We start from the raw sequence: 27,603 nt of genomic DNA, 5'->3' as shown, positions 1-27,603 counted from the left end.
AGTTTATTTTGAAAATCCAACTTTCTTTCTACAGAATTATAAGAAAATCCTCAACTCTATCCCACATAATTAACAATTTTGTTTTTATTTATCTGTTATTAAACAACACACTTTCTTCTCTACTTTTTCTATACATTTATAAACTTTTTTTTTTATTAAAGATTTTTAAAAAAATAATTAATTTTTGGCTGTGATGGGTCTTCGTTTCTGTGCAAGGGCTTTCTCTAGTTGCGGCGAGTGGGGGCCACTCTTCATCGTGGTGTGCGGGCTATAAACATTTTATATAGATGTAATCATGGTATATATATGTATATATATGTATACTATATACTATATGTATACTATATATACATATATACACCATGTATCTATGTATATATGACATATATCACTTTTGTGCTCTACTTTATTGTACTTATTAATTTTTCATAAGCACATTTCTGTAATTATTAGATAGACTGATAATTGCCTCTCTCCTTATGTGACTAGTTCACTGATGTCCTTTGCTCTGTTGTGTACTCAGGTAGTATTCTTGTATTCTTATTTAAGTGCTTTGTTTATTATGGGTATTATTAATTAATATTTACAATAAAACTTGCTATAACAGATATTGTTGTTGGCCTGTGCATATTCTGTGGGCCAGAGGTCATGTGCAGAAGGCTCCTGCATCTCTCTGCCTCGGGGATTTGTCCCAGCTGTCTTGCTTAAAATGCTGAAGTATTAGCAACATTCCCCAGCAGCAAACCTCAGCCAACAAAGGACAGGAGTTGATGGGTTGATACCCCAGCTTCCTCTTCCTTCAGGATAATTCTGATGCATCATCCACGCAGATCTTCAGCTGGCTCAAGCCCCAGTGGCCCACAGCAGTAACGCTTCATTAACACACCTTTATTGTCTTAACTCCCTTTTCTGTCTGTCTTGTCCACTCTCACCTCCTGGAGCACCCTCAATATAAAATATTTATAGCTAAATCATTGTCTTGGGGGTGGCTTTTGGGGAACCCCAAACTAAAACATTTGCAAAATACATGTCCACTCATAACCTCCTTCTTCCTGGTACTTTTAGGTCACACTGCTCACCAGTTTGGGGGCTGCCTTCAGGTGAGGTCATATCACCTTCCACCAACTTTCTCTTGTAGAAATCTGTTCTTTGACACACTCTCCTCACTAGGTTGTGTAGCTGGGCATCGGCATACTCATTAATAACAGGGGCTCCAAGTGGTTTGCTTTTTGGACTAAATGAGAAAAAAAAATGGTGACAGAGTTGGACCCATGAGGAGAAACATACAGGGAAGGGATTAAGTCTCTTCACCTTCCTTATATACCCAAGATTATTAACTGCTTCTTTCTGCAATTGGATAGAACAACTTAAGCATTAAATTTGATGGAAATAGTGCTCGTGCCATACAGATTTGCCATTGAAAAATTAGAATCCAGAAATAGCAAATGAGTATTCTTGACTGTGGTTCTACCATTAGACTGTATAATGAGAAGAAAAAAAGCTATAGTTGACAAAATAGGCAGAGTTCTAAGATGGCTCCTTTGTGTACATGTCCTGCATAATCCCAGGGAAAATTAATATGGTAGATTTTATTCCCATAATTAGTTGTGTTATGTGGCTCAGTTGACTTTAAGATAAGGAAATTATATAGCTTGGCCTGATGTAACCAAATGAGCCCTTCAAAAGCAGAGAGTTTCTCCAGATGGTGACAGAAGAAAAAGTCAGAGATTTGAAGAACAAGCAGAACTTTACTTGAGAGAAATTCTCCATTTTGGGCTTTGAAGGAGAAAACCATCTCCTAAGAATTGCATGAGGCCTCTAGGAGCTGAGAGTGATCCCTGGTTAGTTAACAAGGAAACAAGGACCTCAGTCCTGCAACCATAAAAAACTGCATTTTGCCAATAATTTGAATGAGCTTAGAAGGAAATTCTTCTTTGGTGCCTCCAGGTAAGAACCCAGCCAGACCTGGCTGACACCTTGATATCAACTGTGTAAGACCTTAAGCAGAGAACCCAGCCAAGCCCACCCAGACTTCTGATCTATGGAACTGTGAGCTAGTAAATAGGTGTTGTTTTAGGTCTCTAAAATTGCCATAATTTGTTATTCAGCAGTAGAAAACTAATATATCTAGTGTGCTTTAATGAACTTCCCTTCTAAGAAAACATATAAAGCATAACATGCATTAAGTCACCTACATACAAACGAGTTCCATTCCAAGAGCATGTTCGTAAGTCCAATTTGTTCATAAGTCCAACAAATTTAGCCTAAGTACCCAACTAACACAATTGGCTATATAGTACTGTCCTGTATTAGGTTTATAATACTTTTTTTTCACACAAATAATACATTAAAAACAAACAAAAAATAAAGAAAACATTTACAGTTTTACAGTACAGTACCTTGAAAAGTACAGTAGTACAGTACATCAGCTGGCATATGGGGCTGGCATCGAGTGAACAGGCAAGAAGAGTTACTGACTGGAGGAGGGAAAGGAGGTGGGAGAAGGTAGAGCTGAAGGATTGTCAGCAATAGGAGACAGAGGGCAAGCTGGAATTTCACTCACTCCTGACGTTGATGGCACATGTTCTGGTTCCTCGCTGGATTCAATTCTTTCTACCCTTTTGAAAAAATTATCCAGTGATGTCTGGGTAGTAGCTCTTTTTTCTCATCATAAATGACACGGTAACACTGGATTGCATTCTGAATGGATGCTGCAACCTTCATGTACCACTCTATGTTCGGGTCCTGTGCCTCAAAAGTTAACAGTGACTCCTCAAATAAAGAAAATCCCCGTGTCATTCCCTGCATCGTGAATGTCTTTCGTTCTTCAGTTACTTCTTCTTCCTCTTGTCTCTCCTTGTCCTTCCTCTGGGCCTCCAATTCCATCAGATCTTCATTAGTAAGCTCCTCGTGTTGCACAGCAAGGAGCTCAGTGAAATTGTCCTCTTGCAGATCTAGCTCCAGCTTCTCACTGAAAGTCACTAAGTTGCTGAAGACCTCTTTGGATTCCTCATCCACCTTCTCAAATCCACAAAAATCATGACCAAACTGTGGGCAAAGGTTCTTCCAAACCCCATTCATGGTGACGACTGTAACCTCATGTCAAGCAAAGTCAATTTTTTTTTTTATGGACTTGTAGATGTTATAGTCCTTCCAAAATTGTTGTAAGGTTGTTCCTGAGTTGTCACTCACCTTTACTACCTGATGAAAAGTGTGACATAAATATTTCTTGAAAGTCCCTATAACTCCCTGGTCCATAGATTGGATGAACGATGAAGTATTCAGTGGCAGATTCACTACTTTGATGCTGGGATGAAAGTCGTCCATGAATGGGAGGTGGCCCGGAGCATTGTCCAGCAGCAAAAGAATGTTGAATGGGACATCCTTCTCCAAGCAATATTACTCTACCTCCGGGATAAAGGGTGGAAAAACTAGTCTTGGAAAATGGCCTGTGTAACCCAGGCTTTGGGGTTATTCTTCCACACAACAGGAAGAGAGCCCTTGGCTATGTTTTTAAGGGCTCTTGAGTTCTCTGAATGATAAACTAAGAGAGGCTTCAGCTTCATATCACCAGAAGTATTGTCACCAAACAACAGAATTAGCCTATCCTTTGCTGCTTTATAGGGTGGCATCAACTTTTCCTCCTTACTGATGTAACTTTGGTCTGGTATCCCCTTCCAGTACAGTCCTGCCACATTCACATTAAAAATCTGCTTGGGCAAATACGTGCCTTCATCAATAATTTCTTGAAGCATTTCAGGAAATTCCTGGGCAGCTACCGTATCTGCACTTGCTGCCTTGCCACTTACTTTTATGTTGTGAATGTTGGCTCTAGCCTTGAATCAATGAAACCAGCCATGGCTGGCATTAAAAGATGTGCCTTCTGATTCTTCACTGTGTTTCTTCTTCAAGTCTTCATAAAGGATTTTAGCTTTCTCTTGAAACAGCATTAAGCTGAGCAGGACTCAATGCTGATGCTGATCCTGCATCCACAGGATGGAGAAGTTTCTCCATCTCCTCCATCACTTTTCCACGATTCTTCAATATTATTGTCAGCATCATCGGGACAGCAGACTTCACATGTTCCATGACCTTGTCCTTGTTCTTTAGAATCATGCTGATGGTTGAATGATTCATGTTATAAAAATGAGCAATGTCTACCATCTTTTTGCCTCACTCCCCTCTCTCAGTTATTTTCACTTTTGTTTCCATCATTATGGCTTGGTACTTCTTAGCAGTAACAGCTACATCACCGCTGCTTTTATGCTTGCTTCCAGACATCCTGGGCTTGAAATAAAGATACTGTACTACTGTACTCTATATAATACTGTATACTAAAATACACAAAAGCACAACCACTTGTAGAGAATGCATGCATGTGACAATGTACGCCAGACACATGAACTAACTTGAATGATTGGACATGTGAACGTATGTTCACTTCTTTGAAAGTTTGCAACTTGAAAGTTCATAGATAGGGGACTTACTGTATAAACTAGTATACTTCATAATGATCTAAGATTCCTCACAGTTTTTCCTCAAACCTCTAGCTCCTCTCTACCTTCCTTCTGAGTATGACACTGGGTCTACACAGGCCCCCATAAGTTCGATACGTTCTCACCTCCTCACATCGATATTTGCCCTTTCCATCTCACTTCCAAGCTGGAACCCATGTGGTTCACATTGGAAATGGGTAACCTGTGGATTCCATTTAAAGAGCCCCTCTCCACTAATATCCATTTTCCACCAGGTCCACAAATATATCATAAATCTAATTGTTTACAAATTCCCCAACCATTGGTGTCTTTCTCTCTCTTCTTATAATTATCATAGTATAACTTATACCTCTTTCAAATGTCTAAAGTCTTGCTTCAGCATCAAAATTCTTCAAGTGTGTCCCACTAAGACCTCTATAAACCATTCAAGAATGGAGAAGATGGAGCCGCAGTGGAAGAAAATCTGATACATCTTACACAATACAGAAATAGGAGGGCATCAGTCTACAAAACCAAGAAAACCTTTTTTCTGATTAAGATGTGTTGTCATTTATGTCATTTCATAAATTTCTGCTTAAAAACCTTAGTCTGCTTAGAAGTTTATTCATCCATCAAACAGTTATTGAGTTTCTACTTTTTGTACTGGAAATAGAAAGATAAGTTAAACAGATACTATCTCTATGGATGTTCATAATTTAATGGGGGAGGCAAGGATGTAAATAAGTAGCTAATAATAAGTAATAAAAATATGTACAAAATGCTATGCTCACATTGACCTTGGCCTGGGGTATCAAGGAGTGGCTTCACAGAGAAAGCATCCTAAGTCTGGAAGGATTAGAAGGCCTTTGACAGAAAAATGAAATAAGGGCCTTCCAGGCCTTGAGAACAATATGTTCAAAGATGTGAAAATAATATGACATGTTCAGCAAGTATTTTGGTGTGACTGGAAGACAATGTGTACGTGGAGGACACCAGGTCATGGGGTGTGTCAGAAGTGATGGTGGTTAGGTCTGGAAAGGTGAGTGGGGTTAGCTTATGATGGTCCCTGTCTGATCTGCTTAGTAGTTTAAACATTGACCTATGGGCTAAAGGGAACCAATAGAGAATACTAAGCTAATGAGGGGTATAAGCAGATAGAAGTTTTGGAAAAGTAACAATAGTGGGAGAGTTGAAGAGAGCAGTGTAAATGCATGGAGGCAAGGAAAGAAGTTAATAGGTTAGGTTAGAGTGGATGAGGGAAAAAGAGAGGGACTAAAGAACTTATTTAGAGGCAGAAATCAAAGAATTTGAACTTTCTGGATCTTTTGGATAAATCCAAATAAAGAATCAAGAATAATTTCTAAGTTTTTATTACAAGTGACTAAATTCACAAAGATTACTATTACAAGAGACTAGATATATGAAAACATTAATATAAATTGGAATTCAGAAGGAGATGTTTGTATGTAGTGGGCATATGGAAAAAATGAGTCATGTATATGTGTATGTGTGTGTGTGTGTGTGTTCAGTTCATGGTGTTTATAGGACACTGTGATAGGACCTTGTTTGTGATACCCAGGAAACATTCAGGAATACAATTCTGGCGACAAGATCTTGGTGATCCAGTGCATATGGGGTGTTTAAAGCAATGTTTATATTTGACATTATCATAGACTGACATTTTCAAGATCAGGAACTGTATGTTTTCTTTATATTTCACAAGATCTAGGACAAGGTAAGTTTTCAATAAATGTTTATTGAATAAATAAACCCACTACTTCCAACCTTTTTTGACCTTATTTGATGTACCTCAATACACTAAAAAAATCCATAAAAAGTAAAGTTGAGGATTGGTGAATAATTTACTGTAAAGTCAGGTATTCAAACTGTCAAAATGTCTAATTCAAGCCCTAAGACTTAAGGAGGAAGTTTTTCTTTTCCTGAATTATCTGTAAGTCCTATTTGACCATATAATTGCCAATTAATAACACTAGTTTGTACTGTGCAAACATACCTCACAGTTAACATGCTAAAAATTGTATGAGAAAGCATGTCAGCAGTTCTAATCCATAGCTATATTTCACCTATGTATTTTTCTTTTTATATTAGCTGAGCATTAATATGTCAATCTATTCCACCTTCTTTTCTTTTTTTCCAGCCTTTTTCTGCAGTAATCCTTGCCTATCTTCTTTCCCACCTATATACATACAGAAGTTATGAATGTATTTCTCCTCAGGTAATTTTGTGAATGAAAAAAATGGAGATGAAGAAATATATATTTCAAAAACCAAAATATCGAATGGGAGTATAAGAGGGAACAAAAGGTATATGCTTTATATAACAATGCTTCATTTAAGCTATATTTGATAATTCTAGTTCATAATGTATATTTTTAAAAGGATTATCCCTCATAATTCCTTGATGAAGAATTTGGGAAACAGTAAGTATATTTTACAAATTTTGATAAACAAGCATGAAAGTTTTATTGGTAGCCATCTCTGATTGAGATGGACAAAACTTTTTAAATTTGTATATGTACTTATGGAAGAATAAAGAATTAGTTATAGTTAAAATGTAATTTATTTCTTTTCTGATAAGGATCAGAGAAAACATATTTTTAAAAACATTTGATAGCAAATAAGATAATTATGACAGTATTCCTTACTTCCTAAATTCAATCAGATACAGGCAAAAAAATCACATAATCAACAATTGTCCCTGTGTTTGGGACTGTAGAAATTTTTTACACTCCAGGGCAATGTATCATAGTAATATTGGGATGGGTTAGAAGTAGGTCTTTCTTTGGTGAAGTGAGAGAAAAGTCCATGGGAAAAGAAAGGTAGGAAATAAAAAACTCGTGGTCTGCAGCTGTACTCGGGAATATATTTTAAGAAAGAGTACATACGTAAAATGTAGATCTTGAACTTGATTCTTGTAAAACTATTGGTGTTTATTAGGACTCCAGGAAAGTTTTCATGTACACCTTGTGATACGTGTTCTCTAGGTTAAGATTGTTGATTTAGTATAACACAAATTGATGACAAATTCTGATGGCGCAAAATGAGAAGGTGGTGGTCAGAGGAGGAGGAATGATACTTTAATAATGTAAAGGGAAGATATTCAAGAAGAAGGAAAAAGACTGAGAAAAGATGTGTTAGCTGCTGCCTTGTAGAGGACAATAAAGGTGCAAACCTTTTAATATAGGATCTCCAATCACCTATAATTTGGCTTGAAATTTCCGTTGAGACCAATGAGGAACCATAACCGAATTCTAAGAAGAGGTACAGTTTTAGCTATGTTTTAGAAAGTAATTGAAAAAAGAAAGATGATAATTAGTTTTGGTGAGGAAGAAGTGTGAGTTGAAGAGGGAAGAGAGTTGAGTTAAAATATGTGGATTAATGTAACAGCAAGAAATGTCAAGTTTGGTAAATGTACTACATTGAATAGTGTTCTGCCGAAATTCATGTCCATCCAGAACCTCAGAATGTGACTGTCGTTGGAAATAACGTCTTTACAGATGTAACTAAGTTAAGATGAGGTCATACTGGAGTAGAGTGGGCCTTTAATCTAATGACTGGAGTCCTTCCTTATGAGAAGGCCAAATGAAAACATAGAAGAAACACACAGGGAGAGTGCCATGTGTCCACAGAGGCAGAGATCGGAGTGATGACTCTACAATTGAAGAAACACCAAGGATTGCTGGCAATGACCAGAAGCTAAGAGAAAGGCATGGAACAGATTCTCCATCAGAACTTCCAGAAGGGCCAACCTTGCCAATACCTCGATTTCAGGCTTCTAGACTCCAGAATTGTGAGAATAAATTTCTGTTGTATTAAGCCACTCAGTTTGTGGTAAGTTGTTATGGCAGCCCTAGGAAGCTAATAGAATTAGCAAAGTGGATGATTGTGATACCACACGGGCAACTCAGATGGAGACATAAGTTGTAAGATAAATAGAAATATATTAGTATATGGTAAACTTGAGGTGTGAATAAATAATACATTCAATATATCAGGCAGTTGAGAAGGGAGTCTCCCCTATCAGTAGGGGAGACTGAACTGGAGATGTTGAACTAGGAATCATCTATCTAGAAGAGATGGTGGAAATTATACAGAACAACATAAGATTGGGAGGCCACAACCTTGGAATTTGCTGACATTTAAGGAGTAGCACAAGTAAAGGAATGGAGAAGTAGCAGAGAGAGAGGTAAAGCTGAGAGAGAAAAATATCGCAGAAGTTGGGGAAGGTAATAGTTTGACAGAAGAAGTCAGTACACAAAGTGAGTAAGATGGGGACTAGGGGAGGACTTTAAGTTCAACAAGTAAGATTTCATTGGTAAGTTTTAAGAAAATTGGTTGGGGAAAAGTGTAATGTCATCAAATTTTGTCATTTTTCTCTTCATTTGTCTTAACAAGTATTTTGTAAAAGAAGTACTTAGAACCTGCCTTTGTTCTCTAAATAATATTTTAGATTTCCATTCATTAGTTCCTAAATTCATTTAAAAGTAGTATTTATTTCTTATAATAAGATCTTCTTGAATAATTTTTGGCTTTTACTAACTTTGCTAGATTCTTCTTAATTAATGCCTAATTAAGAATTAATTCATTTTTCAATGACTTGACTCATTAAAAAAATTCCAGTTGGTCAAAGTCTTTAAAACCTGTTATTTCTGTCTTGAATAACAGACAGGAATTAAGTAAAGAAAATTATACTCCAGGAAAGGTGTGACCAAAATGGAGGAGTAGGAAGACCTTGAATTCACCTCCTCCCACTGGTACATCCAAATTACAACTATCTATGAGCAACTATCTAACAGAGCAATTATGTATGAGAAAGACCTGATGACTAGCAGAAATAATTTTACAACTAAAGATATAAAGATGGGACCACAACAAGATGGGTAGGAGGGGTGGAGACATGGTATAGTTAGGACCTACATTCCTGGGTCAGTGATCCACAAATGGGAGGAATATCACAATCACAGAGGTCCTCCCCAAGTGAGGGATCTGAGCCCCAAATTGGGCTCCTCAGACTGGTGGTCCTGAATTGGGGAGATGAACGTCCAGCTTTGAAAACCAGTGGGGCTTATGTTTGGGAGAGTCAGAAGGCTACAGGAAACAATGACTCTGCTCTAAAAAGGTGCATGTAAAATCTCACTCTCTACATGTCTTGGCACAGAGGCAATAGTTTAAGAGGAATGTGGGTCAGATCCCCTTGCTTATCTTGAAAAGCCTCCTGGAGAGGCAGATGGCAACTGGGCCTCCCCCTGGGGATGGAAATGCTGGCTGCAGCCATTTTTGGGAGCTTGTTGCACTGTGTGGACACTGGTGCTGGAAAGTGTCATTTAGGAATCCTCCCTCTAGCATATTAGCACTGGGGGCTTACCTGCCTACCAGTGGACTGGCACCAGACCCACTGCCTCTTATCCATGAAGGTATCTGGCTGTGACCACTGGCATGCTGGTACCAGTCTTGTGGCCCCATGACCCCAGGCTTAGCAACCAGGAATGTGGGGATCCGCCCCACCTACCATTGGGCCATGGTCACTGTATGAAGCAAGGCCTTGCAGTCAAGTGGGCTGGGGAAAGCCTTGCTTAAGATCGTGCCCACAGAAGTCAGACCTACCACAACAGACGGGGGTTCACAGCCCACATGGGGCATGCTTTGAGCATATATCTCTGGTGACCACAACAGTATAAGACTAGAAATCAACTACAATTTAAAAAAATGCAAAACACACAAACACTTGAAGTCTAAACAATATGCTACTAAACAACCAATGGGTCACTAAAAATAGCCAAGAGAAAATAAAAAAATACCTGAAGACAAATGAAAATGAAAACACAACATTCCAAAATTAATGGGAGGCAGCAAAAGCAGTTCTAAGAAGGAAGTATATAGAGATACAGACCTACCTCAGAAAGCAAGAAAAATCTGAAATAACACTCTAAATCTAAAGAACTAGAGAAAACAAAAACAAACAAAGCTCAAATTTAGAATGAAGGGAATAATAAAGTTCAGAGAAGAAATAAATGAGAAACCAAAAAATAAATAAATAAACAAACAAACAAATAAATAAATAAATAGAAAAGATCAATGAAACTAAGAGCTGGTTCTTTGAAAAAATAAAAATTGACAAACCTTTAGCCAGACTCATCAAGAAATAAAGAGAAATAAATAAATAAAATCAGAATAAATAAAATAAAATAAAATAAAATAAATAAATAAAATCAGAAATGAAAGAAGTTTCCTTTGATACTGCAGAAATACAAAGGATCATAAATGAACAATTATACACCAATAAAAAGAAAAATCTGGAAGAAATGGATACATTCCTAGAAATGTACAGTCTTCCAAGAGTGAATCAAGAAGAAATAGATAAATATGAACAGAGCAATTATCAATAATGAAAGTGAGTCTGTACTAAAAAATCCCAATGAACAAAAGTCCAGGACAAGATATTTATGATAAAAACTCTCAACAAAGTGGGTAAAGAAGGAACATACCTCAACATGAAAAAGGCTATGTATGACAAATCCACACCCAACATCTTACTCAATGGTGAAAAGCTGAAAGTCTTTCCTCTAAGTTCAGGAGCACGATAAGAGTACTCTTGCCACTTTTATTCAACATAGCATTGGAAGTCCTAGTCACAGCAATCAGACAAGAAATAAATTAAAACTTTCAAATTTGAAAGGAAGAAGTAAATCTGTCACTTTTTGAAAATGACATGGTAATATATATAGAAAATGTTTGACACCAGCAAAAAACTATTAGAACTAATAAATGAATTCAGTAAAGTTGTAGGATACATAATTAATATACAAAAATCTGTTGCATTTCTAAACACTAATAATGAACTCTCAGAAAGAGAATTAAGAAAACAATCCCAGTCACTACTGCATCCAAAAAAAAAAAAAAGATACCCATGAAAAAAATCCTACCAAGGAGGCAAAAATCTGGTACTCAAAATATCAATGTCATTTTTCACAAAACTAGAAGAAATCATTCTAAAATTTGTATGGAAACACAAAAGATCTCTAACAGCCAAGGCAATCCTGAAAAAGAGAAATGATGAATTTATCATGCTTTCTGATTTCAAACTTTATAACAAAGCTAGTGTAATAAAAACATTATGGTACTGACCAAAAACAGACACATAGAACAATGGAACGAAATAAAGACCCCAGAAATAAACCCACATGTATATGGTCAATTAAATATGACAATGGAAACAAGACTATACAATGGAAAACTCTTTCATAAATGGTGTTGGGAAAACTGGACAGCTACATGCAAAAGAATCAAACTGCACTACTTCCTCACACCATATACAAAAATAAACTCATAATGTATTAAATAATTAAATGTAAGACCTGAAACCACAAAACTCCTGGAAGAAAACATAAGCAGCATGCCCTTTGACATTGGTTTTAGCAATATTTTTTGGATCTGTCTCCTCAGGCAAGGAGAACAAAAGCAAAAATAAACAGACGTGACTACATCGAACTATAAAGCTTTTGCACAGGAAAGGAAACTAGCAACAAAATAAAAATTCAGCTTACTGATGGGGAGAATATATTTGCAAACAATATATCCAATAAGGGATTAATATCCAAACTATAAAATGAGCTCATACAGCTCAACATCAAAAAAACAGAAAAACCTGATTAAAAAATGGGTGTAGGATCTGAATAGACATTTTTCTAAAGAAGACATACTGATAACCAAAAGACACATGAAAAGTTGCTCAACATTAGTAATCATCAGGGAACTCCAAATCAAATCCACAATGAGATATCACCTCACACTCATCACAATGGCTATTAAAAAATTACAGGAGTAGGTGAGGATGAGAAGAAAAGGGAAACCTCCTGCACTGTTCATGAAAGTGTAAATTGATGCAACCACTATGGAAAAGAGCAACAGGTTTCTCAAAAACTTAAAAATAGAACTACTATATGATCAAGAGACTCCACTTCTGGGTATTTGCCCAAAGAAAATAAAACACTAATTGGAAAAGGTATATGCACACCAATGTATATTGTAGCACTATTTACAGTAGCCAAGATATTGAAGCAACCTAAGTGTCCATTGGTAGACAAATGGATAAAGATGTGGTATATATATATATATATATATATATATATATATATATATGATATTATTCAGACATAAAAAATAAAATATTGTCATTTTTTTCAACATGGATGGATCTAGAACATTACCCTAAGTGAGATAAATCAGCTAGAAGAAGACAAATAATGTATGATCCCAATTATATGTGGATTCTAAAAACAAATAAACAAAACAAAAGTGTAACAGGCTCATAGATACAGAGAACAAATGGGTGGTTGCCAGAAGGGAAGAGGTAGGGGTGGGTAAAACTGATGAAAGGGTACAGGCTTCCAGTTATAATATAAATAAGACACATGATGTAATATACATCATAATAAATATGGTCAATAATATTTAATAACTTTATCAGGGGATAGATGGCTACCAGACTTATGGTGGTGATTATTTCATAATTTATGAAAATGTCAAACCTCCATGTAGTATACTTAAAAATAACATAATATTGTACAGCAACTATATTTCAATAAAAAAGAATATTATTTTCTAATTTGGGAAGTTTGGGACGGGGAGAAGAGCAGGTCAGTTTTTTCAGTCTTGTATTTGTATTAATTAATGATAAATTCAGAGAGATGTCCTCAAAAGTTACATTTGAAGAAAAGAAATCTGATTTGAATAAGTGAAAATTTTTGTAGGATTAAATTTCTGAACAAAAATACTTGAAATTTGCACAAAATTCTGATTTTTATCAATGTATCTTGTGCTCTATCATAAAACCTACAAATTTTAAGCAAAAACTTGGGTCGTTTATATATAACTTAACCAATTCTCACCTTGCTGTCTTCTCACATTTACCTCTAAATACTGTGAAAATTTTGAGTTGATTGTCACATTTCACTTCTACATATGGTATAGTTTGTACACATTAATTTGTACATATGATAATGTACATATGGATATTACGATCCACAATTTCCTAACCTAAATCATTCTTGATCTGTGTAGAACAGCCTATGATACATTTATGGCTACAAATCTTGTTTGCAAACCTCTTCCAGCAGTCTACTCTCTAGATCTCTTCTTCTGTTAATCTGTAAGTGCTGAAGATAGTGTACATAACGCTTATTTTTACTGTTATGAATCACATTCTAATGGTCCATAATAAGTGTGGTGGTGCCTAAGTTTGTTAAAAGTTGAGTGACTACTTAAGACTAAAGTCACCAAAAAGTTACAAAAATATTGCCACATAGATTTTAAATTTATATCCATAAGTCCCATATGTACACGTATATGCACACATATACACATACAAACACATCAACAATATAAGAATAGTAACCCTTTCCAAATCTTTACCCAATTGGAAAGAGAATTTGGGTTTCTTTTATAGCATATCAATATCAACATGAAATAGTCTTAATACTAATATATTTCATTTTAATAAACATCTTAAATTCCCTAAAGAGTTTCAGGTTTGAGAGTAAAGTAAGCAACAACTATGTTTTTATAATTTCTTTTATACAATACCAGCCTGAATGAGTCAAAGAATACGTTCAAAAATGTTCCTGAAAATTGGTGTCTTGGGGAAGTTGAGGTGCATTTTGAATGTCACATTCATTTATGCTACAGATATTTTTGCACACTAGTGTTCATCAGGAAAGATACCATACTCTGTATTCACTTTGAAGATTCTTTAGTTAATATCCCTCTCTTTCATTTTATATGTGCCCTTACATTTGTTCTTACTTATTAGCTTCCTCTGAGTAAATTGCTCTTTTAAGAATTGATCTGTTAGAATGTGCTATGGACTGAATATTGTCCCCCCCAAATTCATATGTTGATATCATAACACCCAATGTGACTATTTGGGGATGGGACCTTTAAGGAGGTAATTAAAGTTAAATAGGGTCATAAGGGTGAGATCTTAATCCAACAGGATTGGTGTCCTTATAAGAAAAGGAAGAGATACCAGAGAGCTCTCTCTCTCTCTCTGTATATTTACAGAAGAAAGGCCAAGTGAGGACATAATAAGAAGGTAGCTGTCTACAAGCCAGGAAAAGAAGTCTTAACAAACTATGACAGCCCTTTGATCTGGACTTCTATCTTCCAGAACTGTGAGAAAATAAATTTCTGTTGTTTAAGCTGCCCAGTCTGTGGTATTTTGTTATGACAGCCTGAGCAGACTATTACATAATGCTTACATGTCTAGAAAAAAAAAAAGGTAAAGCTATTTTAAGAAGCAGATAAAAAATTAGATCAAGATAATAGGCTGAATGCCATAAATCTCTAGAAATGACAGAAAAGATGATTAAGAAAATCTACAGTGATGGAAAACAGGAAATTGCTAGCTGGAAAATAGGAAATGTGAGAAGTTTCTTAGTGACAGAAGGTACATGGCTTCATGTACTCATTAACTCATTTAATTCTCACAAATTCTCACAAATTGTGAAGCTCTTAGAACAGGCCACTGTTGTTATTATTAATGAAGAAAACGACTACCTAAAACACTCACAGATGTTTCTTGCAAAGTGAGAAGGGTTCTGGAAGTACTCTACCCTTGAAGAGGGTGGTTCAAGAGCCACAGTCTACCATTAGGGTGATTATATGAGGAACAGTGTTCACAGTAAGTGAAGTAGGTTGACTTCTTTCTCACCAAATCTGCATGGAATGGATGAAAGCAGAAGCAATTGTCTCTAGGGTGGGACAGTAATATGGGCTTTGGACTGGAGAAGCAGAGCTGTATCCCAGATATTTGGCAAAACTCAGAGGGAATAGGGGACTATATGCCCAGATAATGAGTTAGCAATTTTTTAATTAAAGTATAGTTTATTTACAAAATTGTGTTAGCTTCAGGTGTACAGCATAGTGATTCAGTTTTTTGGCTGATGTAATTTCAGATATTCCATTATAGGTTATTACAAGATATTGGGTATAATTCATAGTGCTTTACTGTAATCCTTGTCGTTTATCTATTTTTATTTTCTTAGCAATGTTTTTCCCCACAATCACTGTAGAAAGAAGACAGTAAATGGGACAGAATCCAGAGCAATGGCTTATCACGTGGTGGGATGAATTGAGGAGGTGGAGTGAGAGAGGGTTTAGTGGGACTGATCTTCCCCAGGTGATGGCAATTAAGGGGGGCAATGTCTGCAGAGAATTAAAAAAATATACATAACTAAAAATCAGTCTTTTTATTGTCACTATGTGCTGATAGTAAACAATGTTGATTATAAAATACTTCCATCCCTAAGGTAGACCACATTTATTATCTCCCTTTGTATACAGCTGATCTACTGAAGTTATGGAGAATTTCAATACAATGATGATCACACAAGCCAAAGATTTTCAAACAATTGTGCAAAATCAGCACTATGAGAAGCATTAAAGAAAACAAAAACTAATACCTGAGGAAATAAAATGAACAAAACAGACAACAATTTTTATAAAAGATTTATATCTTCAAGGAGATAAGAGAGGGAAGCCATTTTATGTTACTTAGAATGTTAATTGTGAAAGAGAATCAACTAGAGACTTCGAGATAAAAATTTTAACCATCCAAAAATCAAAAATAAGATAGCAACAACAATAAAAACAAAAAAAGTTATGAGTTTAGCTACATTACAGAATGGACAAAACTGAAGAGAGAATTAGTAAGCTGAAGAATTCTCCCAGAATATAACACAGAAGGACAAGAAATATAAAAGCATGCAAGACGTGGTAAGAGGATTGATGGTAAAAAAGGTAAGACATGAAAGTTCCCAAAGGAGAGAATAGAGAAGACGAAGGAGATAAATTAATTAAAACTATAGAGAAACCTTTTTTATAGAGCTGAAGAAATGCACAAGTCTTTAGATTTAAAAAGGTCACCAAATGTGAATAAGATAAGTAAGAGAAAACCCAAACCTAGCAAACTGTTTAAATATCAGAACATTAAAATTAAAGAGAAAAATACTAAAAGCTTCCAGAGGTGGAAAAAATTGCCTATAAATAAAGAAGCATTAGATTGGTATGAGATTTCTCATTGGCACTACTGGATACTAGAAATTTCTAGAAAATATTAGAAGACTTAGAAATTTCTAAGGGAAAATGAATTTTTCTTGAACTCCATGGTGTCAAACCTTATGTAAGACCAACTCTTTGCTTTGCTCAGGAAGACTTAACCTTCCAAGCATAGCTCTGACTTGCTTATAAAGCAGTAAATTCAATATTCATATCAGGTGTTGTATGGAGGCCTCTTCCTCTGATGCTAGGAATATAATTTAAAAGGTAAAATAGTTTAAAAAGAGGAAGCAGATGAAGGAGTTGGGATTTTCGCTGGTGGAGAATATAGAGCTCCGATAAAAGCTATGTTGAGAAATTCAGTTTAGGCCTTGAGACTAAAGTACATTCTCCAACTTTTCCCTGAATCTAAATTTTGAAACCACATGCTGAAGAGAGATATGCTATTTCTTCAGGTCAGACTGTGGGTCTACTCATCCACCTACTAATCCTAAGTGAAAATATTCCCTAAGTAGAAATCTGCACCCAGTTAGTTTTACTGCATCAGAGAGGACAAAATATAGAGAAAGGACAAGGCTTGGTTTCCTTTCTTTAAGGCACAGTAATCCCAATCATTACTAAACAATGGAAGATGAATGTTTTGGGTTCTGACTTCTTCTGCTATGAGTAAATTGGGAATGAGACCGTGGATAGCAAGAGGCAGGTGTGACAAAGATAGTGTAGGGCTTCCCTGGTGGCGCAGTGGTTGGGAATCTGCCTGCTAATGCAGGGGACACGGGTTCGAGCCCTGGTCTGGGAAGATCCCACATGCCGTGGAGCAACTAGTCCCGTGAGCCACAATTACTGGGCCTGCGTGGCTGGAGCCTATGCTCCGCAACAAGAGAGGCCGCGATAGTGAGAGGCCCGCGCACCGTGACGAGGAGTGGCCCCCACTTGCCGCAACTAGAGAGAGTCCTCGCACAGAAACGAAGAGCCAACACAGCCATAAATAAATAAATAAATAAATAAATTAAAAAAAAAAAAAAAAGATAGTGTAGAACAACTTCAACTCCCCGCTCAAAAATGTCAATTACCTTGAGGCAGATCTGGAATTGTTTTAGCAGCAGTACATGTTGCTGTGGCTTGAGGATGGAACAGAAGCTCATGATGCAGAGACTGGCTTCCTCCATAAGGATGCCAGTGGAGAGCTCCTGGCAGGAAGGCCTTCCCTTTGGAGCAATTCAATAATTTAAGTGTGAAGAAAGGTAATTTATAGAAAGAGAGAAACCAAGACTGTCTGAGTCAATGAAGCAAAATCACAAGAGAGCCTCAGAGAAACTGAAAATAGCACAGAAATAAATCAGACTAGGCAATGGAGGAGAATTCAGGGTGCTGATCATCAAATAAGTGGAGTTAGGTTATGATTCTGCACACTGGGGTACAGAACTGTTGAACAGAAGTCTAAAGTCTGGTGGCTTGTGTGTAGTTTTGATCAGCTTTTTAAAAATTAAAGTGTAATTGACATACAATATTATATTAGTTTCAGGTGTTCAACATAGTGATTCAACATTTACATATATTATGAGATGATCACCATGATAAGTCTAGTTACCAGATGTCAATATTTAAAATTAATACAATATTATTTTATATTTTAGACACAATATATTCCTTATTCTGTGTATTCCATCCCCAATGACTTATTTATTTGATAACAGAAAGTTTGTACCTCTTAATCCCCTTCAATTATTTCACCTATCCCCTTACTCCTCTTCTGTCTGGCAGCCATCCATTTGTTCTCTGTATCTATGAGTCTGTTTTAGTTTAGTTAATTAGTTTTGTAAGTGAAGTCATAAGGCATTTGTCTTTATCTGACTTACTCCAGCTAGCATAATACCCTCTAGGCTCACCTAGTTTGTCCCAAATGGCAAGATTTCATTATTTCTTATGGCTGAGCAATATTCCACTGTATATATGTGATATACATGTATATCACATCTTCTTTATCTATTCATCTATCAATAGACATTTAGGTTGCTTCCATATCTTGGCTACTGTAAATAGTGCTGCAATACACATTGAGGTGCATATATCTTTTCCAATTAGTGTTTTTATTTTCCTTGGGTAAATACCCAGAAGTGGAGTTGCTGGATCATAGGGTAGTTCTATTTTTAATTTTTTGAGAAATTTCCATACTGTTTTCCATAGTGGCTCTACCAGTTTACACTCCTACCAACAGTGAACGAGGGTTTCCTTTTCTCCACATCCTCACCAACACCCGTTATATTTTGTCTTTTTGATGATAGCCTTTCTGAACCCTCCTTGAGTCCCTGGAATAAATCCCACTTGATCATAATGTATGATCCTTTTAATGTATTGTTGACTTTGGTTTGCTAATATTTCATTGAGGATTTTTGCATCTATGTTCATCAAGTGTATTAGACTGTAATTTTCTTTTTTTGTGTGATGTTTTTATCTGGTTTTGGTATCAGGATGATACCGACCTTGTTGAAAGAGTTTGGAAGCGTTCCTTCTTCTTCAATTTTTTGGAATAGTTTGAGAAGGTTAAGTGTTAACTTTTCTTTAAATGATTGGTAAAATTCACATGTACAGCTGTCTTGTTCTGGACTTTTGTTTGTTGGGAGTTTTTTTTTGTTTGTTTTTGTTTTTGTTTTTTTTTTTTTTTTTAGCGCTGATTCACTTTCTTTACTGATAATTGGTCTGTTCATATTATCTATTTCTTCCTGATTCAGTCTTGGAAGATTGTACATTTCTAGGAATTTATCCATTTCATCCAGATTGTCCATTTTGGTAGTTTCTTATGATCCTTTGTATTTCTGTGGTGTCAGAGGCAACTTCTCTTTCATTTCTGATTTTATTTATTTGGGTTCTTTCTATCTCTTGATGAGTCTGGCTAAAGGTTTATCAATTTTGTTTATCTTTTCAAAGAACCAGCTCTTAGTTTCATTGATGTTTTTTATTGTTTTTTTGGTCTCTGTTTCACTTATTTCTTCTCTGATCTTTTTTATTTCCTTCCTTCTAACTTTGAGCTTTGTTTCTTCTTCTTTTTTTTTTTTTTGTAGTTCCTTTAGGTATAAGAATATAATGGGTTTTTAAAAATATTTTTCTTGCTTTTTGAGGTAGGTCTGTATTACTATAAACTTCCCTCTTAGCACTGCTTTTGCTGCCTCACATTGATTTTGTAATGTTATGCTTCCATTTTCATTTGTCCCCAGGTATTTTTTTTATTGCCTCTTTGATATTTTTAATGACCCATTGGTTTTTGTGTAGCATATTGTTTAGACTCCATCTGGTTTTCTTTTTTTCAGTTTTAAAAATAATTGTAGTTGATTTCTAGTCTCATACGTACTGTTGTGGTTAGAAATGATGTTTCACATGATTTAAATCTTCTTCAAATTATTGAGATTTGTTTTGTGGTCTAACATGTGTTGTATCCTGGAGAATGTTCCATATACACTTGAAAACAATGTGTACTTTGCTGTTTTTGATGGAATGTTCTCTATATATCTATTAAGTTTATTGGTCTAATATATCATTCAAGGCCAGTGTTTCCTTATTGATTTTCTGTCTGAATGATTTATCTTTTGCTGTAAGTGGTGTATTAGAGTCCCTTACTATATTGTTTTACTGTCAGTTTCTCTTTCTATGTCTGTTAATATTCTTTTTTATATTTAGGTCTGCTATTTTGGGTGCATTAGTATTTTAAAGTGTTATATCCTCTTGTTGGATTGATCCCTGTATCATTATGCAATATCCTTTTAAAAATCTCTTTTAGAACCTTGTTTTTATGTCTGTTTTGTCTGACATAAGTATAGTTACACCAGCTTTCTTTTTGTTTCCATTTGCATATAATACCTTTTCCTTTCCCTCACTTTCAGTCTTTGTGTATCTTCAGATCTGAAGTGTGTCTCCTGCAGGCATTATATAGATGGGTCTTGTTTTTGTGTTCATTCAGCAACTCTATGTATTTTTATTAGAGCATTCAGTTCATTTAAAGTAATGATACATATGTACTTATCATCATTTTGTTGATTGTTTTCTTGTTTTTATAATTCCTCTCTGTTCCTTTCTTCTTCTCTTGTTTTCTCCCTTTGTGATTTTATGACTATCTTTAGTGTTACACTTGGATTCTTTTCTCTTTATTTTTTGTGTATCTCTTATAAGTTTCTGAGTTTTGATAGCATATCTTACATCTTTTTATTTTGTGTATCCCTTAACTAATTATTGTAGACATAGTTGATTTTACTACCTTTTTTTTTTTTAAGATTCATACTAGCTTTGTAAGTCATTGATCCACTATCTGCACTATATTTTTGTGTTTACCAGTGAGATTGTTTGTTTCATGTATTTCCTTATTGGTAGTTACGGCGTTTTCTTTTTTGCTGAAAGAAGTTCCTTTAACCTTTCTTCTACAAGCAGGTTAGTGGTGATGAACACCTTTAGCTTTTGCCTCTCTGGGAAACTCTTTATCTCTCCAAATCTGAATAATAACCTTGCAGTTAGCATATTCTTGTAAGTTTTTTCCTTTCAGTACTTTAAGTATATTGTTCCAGCTCTTTGTGGCCTGTAATGTTCCTGCAGAAAATTTCCTTATACATTACTAGTTGTTTTCCTCTTATTGCCTTTAAGATTGTGTGTTTAACTTTTTCATTATAATGTGTCTTGGAATGTGTCTCTTTGGTTCATCTTATTTGGGACTCTGCTTCCTGTACCTGGACATCTGTTTCTTTCTTCAGGTTAGGCAAGTTTTCAGCCATTGTTTCTTCATATAAGTTTTCTGTCCCTTTCTGTCTCTCTTCTCCTGCTGGGACCCATATAATGTGGATGTTAGTATGCTTGAAGTTGTCCCAGAGATTTCTTAAACTATCGTGTCTTTTTAAAATTCTTTTTAAATTAATTAATTAATTAATTTGCCGTTCTGATTAGGGGATTTCCACTACTCTGTCTTCCAGTTCACTGATCTGTCCTTCTGAATCAGCTCATCTGCTGTTAATTTAGTGTGTTTTTCATTCTAGTTATAGTATTCTTCACCTCTAAGTGGTTCTTTTTTATATTTTCTATTACATTGTTGAAGTTCTCACTGTGTTAATTCAGTTTTCTCCTGATTTTGGTGAGCATCTTTATGACCATAACTTTTAACTCTTTATTAGATAGATTAATTATCTCAATTTCATTTCATCCTTTTTCTAAGGTTTTGTCTTGTTCTTTTGTTTGACCATATTTCTCTGTTTCCTCATTTATCCTGCTTCTCTGTGTTTATGTGTTAGGTAGATCAGTTATGTCTCCTGGTCTTGAAGGAGTGGCCTTATGTAGAAAGTTGGGGCCTAGGAAGGCAATCCCTCCTCGTTACTAGATCCTGGTGTTCCAGATGTGTCCCCCATGTAGCCTGCATGTGGCCTTTATTTTGGTGGTGCCATGATTGTTCTGGGTGCACTGGTGGGTAGGGCTGCCCCTGGGTTGGGAGCCACTTTGGAGAGGCACCTGTCTGATTCAAGGATGCCAACTGGGTGTGGTAAGTTGGGAGCCACTCTAGGAGGGGCACCTATCCTGGCAGAGCCCATCGGCTGAGTGTGGAGAGGGAGTAGCTAACTTGAGGGGTGCTAGTCTGGTTCTGGGCCACCAACAAAATGTGGCAAGGTGGGAGCTGCACTGCAGGGGTGCTGACTAGGGCAGGCTGGTTGGGTAGGGCAGGTCAGGGGAAGGGAATGCCAAGGTGGGACAAGGGGTGCTAGCAATATAGATGGTGAATGTCAGAAATGGAACATGCCAGTGCCAGGCCAGCTAGGTAGAGAAGAATAAAAATGGCATCCACCAGCACTTTGGTCCTCAGATAAAATTCCAGCAGACCCTTGCCTTTTTGGCACTTGCCCTAAAGTTAGTCAATAAATCTTCTTCACTTATGGTCAGGTGCTTTTCAAACTGCTACCTCTATGCTCAGATTTGTAGTGAGTTTGCATGTGAGCCCTTCAAGAGCAGAGTCTTGGTTTTTCATAGCCCACTGACTCTTCTAGATGTAAGCTCTGCTGGTTTTCAAAGCCAGATATTATGGGAGCTTGTCTACGTGGTGAAGGTCCCCAGAGCTGGGGTGCCCAATGTGGGGCTCAGATCTCTCACTCCTGAAGGAGGACCTTCACGTTTGTGATACCCCTCCTGCTTGTGGGTCACCACCCTGGAGGTGTGAGTCCTGACTCCTACCCATCTCAATGTGGTTTTTTCTCTATATCCATAGCTGTAGAAGAGCTGTTCTGTTAGTTTTCAGGTCATTCTCAGAGGATAGCTATTCTATGTGTAGTTGTAGTTTTGGTGTGTCCATTTGAGGAGGTGAGCTCAGAATCATTTTACTCTGCTATCTTGATCCCTGTCCTGTGGTCAGCCTTTAAAGCCCTAGAGCACCAGGTTGCCCATCCCTACCCATTTAGAAATTTGGCAGGTCAGTGTCTGGCTGGGCAAAGTTCTTGGATAGATTCTTCCTTAAGAGTGATTGAGTAGTAAATGGTTAGCAGAGATACATTTCCTTGATTGGAAAATATTTGCCCAGCTTCTTTTCTCTGAAAGTATAGAGATACATCAATTATATACCAGGTATATAATTAATAGTATCTAATAATGAAAGAGTAAAAAATTAATATTCAGTTTAATGTTGAAATAAAGGAGAGAGTGGTGCATGTATTTAAGAGATACTCCGAATATCCAATTCATTGTTTCTTCTTCCACTTCTTCTTCTAAATGCTAAAAGAGACATCCAGTTGAACTGAAGCACTAAAAAGCCAAACTAAACATGTTAAAGCAGGAGGCTTTAACTTAAATAATTTTAGCATGTGGCTAAAACTTAAATAATTTTTGACCTTTAAACCACTAAATGAAAAGGTAAAGTGTCTATTAGAAGTAGATTAATAAATAGCAAGATTAAACTAAACAAGTTGCAGATAACTGCTGAAACTCAGTGAAAGAACTGTGGTAGTAGTCTGGCTCTATATTGAAACTTTCCTTAGGATGAAAGCAGGCCATAATAATTTTCCTTCTCTTCTAGTAATTATATTTTCATAAGGAAATTTGTACTATTTCACTGCCATAGTCTTATTTATTTATTTACTTATTTATTTTGGCCACACTGCGCAGCTTGTGGGATCTTAGTTTCCTGACCAGGGATTGAACCTGGGCCCATGGCAGTGAAAGAACTGAGTCTTAACTACTAGACTGCCAGGAAATTCCCACTGCCCTAGTCTTGTTTGCTATCAGTTATCTATTGCAGGGGACAGACCTTCATGTTTGGGGACAAAACATTAATGCTACCATTAAAAATACACCAACTGATTTTTGACAAAGGTAAGAAAGCAATTCAGAGGAGGAAGAACAGCCCTTTCAACACGTCATTCTGCCATAACTGGACATCCAAAGCAAAAAAATGAACTTAATCCTAAACCTCATACTTTATATAAAAATTAACTCAAAATGGATCATAAACTGTGTGTTGAATATAAAACTGTAAAACTCTTAGAAAAAAAAGAGAAATTCTTCTGTGTCTAGGACTAGGCAAAGAATTCTTAACTTTGACACCAAAAGCATAGTCCATAAAAGAAACAAATGGATAAATTGTACCTGATTAAAATTAAAAAAATTTGCTCTGTGGAAGATCCTGTTAGAAGGATGAAAGGCAAGCAACAGAGTGGGAGAAAATACTTGCAAGCTACATATCTGACAAAAGTCTAGTACCTAGAGTACATAAAAAAAACTCTCAAAACTTACTAGCAAAAAATCAAAAGAATCCAGGTATACATTGAGCAAAATACATGAACAGACATTTCACAAAATAAGATATACAGATAGCAAATAAGCACATGAAAAGATCTAGAACATCACTGACCATTATGAAATACAAATTAAAACTGCTGTGATCTATCACTACGCATCTATCAAAATGGCTAAAATAAAAAAGTAACATCACCAAATGTTGGCAATAATATGGAGAAACTGCATCATTTCTTATAAAACTAAACGTGGTTATCATATGGACCAACAATTGCACACTTGAGCATTTATCCCAGAGAACTAAAAACTTGTGTTCACACAAAAGCCTGTACACAGATGTTCAATAGCAGATATTTTGGGTCATAAACCCAAACAGAAAAGAACTTAGATGTTCTTCAGTGACTGAATGATTAAACTATGGTACAGTCATATAATAGGAAAAAAGGGAATGCATTATTTTTTTTTTAAATTTCATTTTTTTTTGATTGGAGTAAAATTGCTTTACAATGTTGTATTAGTTTCTGCTGTACAATGAAGTGAATCAGCTATATGTATACCTATATCCCCTCCCTCTTGGACCTCTCTCCCACCCTTCATCCCACCCATCTAGGTCATCACAGAGCACAAAGCTGAGCTCCCTGTGCTATACAGCAGGTTCCCACTAGCTATTTTACACATGGTAGTGTATTTATGTCAAACCTAATCTCCCAATTCGTCCCACCCTCCCCATCCCCCCCGTGTCCACATGTCCATTCTCTATGTCTTCGTTGCTATTCCTGCTCTGCAAATAAGTTCATCCGTACCAGTTTTCTAGATTACACATATATGTGTTAATATATAGTATTTGTTTTTCTCTTTCTGGCTTACTTCACTCTGTATGACAGATTCTAGGTCCAACTACATCTCTACAAATGACCCAATTTCATTCGTTTTTAGTTGAGTAATATTCCGTTGTATATATGTACAGCATTTTCTTTATCCATTCGTCTGTCATTGGATGTTTAGGTTGTTTCCATGTCCTAGCTATTGTAAATAGTGGTGCAATATACCCTGAGGATGCATTATTGATGCACACAATAACTTGCATGAATCTCTAGGAATTATACTGATTAAAAACCAGTCTCCAAAGGTTAGATACTGACAGTTCCATTTATATAACATTCTTGAAATGACAAAATTATAGAGTTGGAAAACAGATTAGTGATTGTCAGGGGGCAGGGAAGGGACAGGGTGCTGGGTAGGGAGAGAGATGCTTGTGGATATAAAGGGCAACAGGAGAGATCCTGAGGGAACTCTTTTGTATCTTCATTCATGATGGATATGTGAACTTACACATGTGATAAAATTACATAAAACACACACACACACACACACACACACACACACACACACAAATGAGTCAAGTAATACCGGGGAAATCTGAGTAAGATCAGTGGATTATCAATGTTAATATACTAGTTGTGTTAGTTCTATAGCTTGCAAGATGTTATCATTGGGTGAAAGGTATATGGGAGGTTTTTATATTATTTCTTATAACTGTATATAAATCTACTGTTATCCCAAATTAAAATATTCATTAAATAAAAAAAACCAGCAAGTTACCTGCTTAGTTACATTTAGCATACTTAGGTAGAAACATGGAGTTTTCTAACCTTGTCACTCAAAGAGTGGTCTGTGGACCTGTAGTATTGGCATCCCCTGAGAACTTTTCAGAAACCCAGAATATCAAGCCCCACCCCAGATTTATTGAAAAAGAATCTGCATTTTGACTAGCTCCTCAGATAATTTGTATGCACAGTAAAGTTTGAGAAATATTGTTCCATGAGAGTAGTCTTACAAGTTTAAATCTGTAAATGTTGGCAGAAGTCACACTTTTTCCTTTGCTTAAGCACCCATTTTCTCTTCTTGAAGGGAAGGGGGAAAAGTCCTAACTTTTCTTGAATGCTAGCTGTGTCAATATCACACCTGTTTCTCACAAAACTCAATGAGATGGGCTTTATTATATCCCTTTCTTGATGAATTAACTGAGGCCCAGCCTATCTGATTAAAAAACCATGTATGAAAATAAGTGATAGAAGGTTCTTAACAAATTTTGACAGAACTGTAGAAGAAAAAAAATGGAAATAATTAGAACTCAATGTTTGGTGATCTGTGAAAGGTAAGTATTTTGATTTTAAAAAGCCAAACTAGTCTTATAGTGAGTTATTTCTCTTAAAAAGTGGAGAATATTCAGAATACATCAACACAACTGAGTAAGAATCTAGTCATTTAGTCCTATTTTAGCAAAATGAACTGTAAGGTGAACTTGTTAAAATTGAATGACACTAACTTAAACTTAGTTTGCCTATATGTAAGGTAAAGGGAACATTTTACAGGGGAGAATAAATGATAAACTATGGGAATACACTTGGATCTTTAAGAGGAAAATGTGGAAAACAAAGAACACCATATGGGACAATAACATAAATTTCCAAGGCTTTTTGGAGAGGCAGGCCACTCTCCTGATGAACATTGTAATCAAGCTTTGCAGTCAAAATTACTTACCATGTCATGTCTTGTGCAAATAATTTTCATAGTCTGTCACATACTGTATTACACTGAATATTCAATTCAAATAACCTAGTTTCTGAAGGGCATAACAGCACACAGCAGTAAATCTTACTCATAAATCATATGAGCATGGTTGAGGGAGCTCGCCATTTGATCTATTTGTAGTCAGTACAGATCTTGGATGTGCATCACAGATTTTGATGTAAATCAGGGACATCAATAGTCATATAAGTTTGATCCCTCTTAGTGAATGTGACAGAATCACCTTATTGGCTACAAGCAAAATGCAGAAGTAATGTAAAAGAGATTATGGCTTTAAAATATTGCAGACTCCCTATGGCTCTGTTCTTTTTAATTTGATATTTGAGAAGAAGAGGTAATTGTCAGCAGAACTGTGTATGTATCCTTTTGGAAACAGAAATTTATGTTTGGCTTTCTAGCAATAAGCTGGACTCAGGGTGTCCTGCAATTGATAAGTGGCTGGGATTATGATTTCTGTCATGCTACCTGTAATACTAGGTTCTTAAACATCTTTCTCAGGTGGTAAGATTATTTGTCATAAAGGCTTTAAGTCAAGCACGGTGACTTTGAAAGCAAAAGAATACACCACCATAGCTGGAGATAGGGATCTTTTTGTTACACTCTTGAACAGTAGATATTCTTACTTGCTTGTGTGCAGGGAGAATTCAAGTTTTGTGGGGCTGGAAACATATAATTTATAGGCCTCTTATAATGAAAAAGAATAGAAAATTGAA

The 27,603-nt window shown here is 36.0% G+C and overlaps 1 protein-coding gene across 1 annotated transcript in view; it reads right to left on the bottom strand.

Annotated features, from left to right (window-relative positions):
* Positions 1 to 27,603, bottom strand: part of CNGB3 (cyclic nucleotide gated channel subunit beta 3) — a gene marked incomplete at both ends in the record, with an annotated part of 147,418 nt that overhangs the window by 76,668 nt on the left and 43,147 nt on the right. Inside the window, 1 exon segment of the mRNA XM_082601203.1 lies at positions 1,080 to 1,234. Within this exon segment, the coding sequence (XP_082457329.1) occupies positions 1,080 to 1,234 (155 nt within the window).

Source organism: Mesoplodon mirus (assembly GCF_964341445.2).
Source record: "Mesoplodon mirus genome assembly, chromosome: 16".
NCBI lineage: Eukaryota > Metazoa > Chordata > Mammalia > Artiodactyla > Ziphiidae > Mesoplodon > Mesoplodon mirus.
This window is presented reverse-complemented; position numbering and strand designations above follow the sequence as displayed.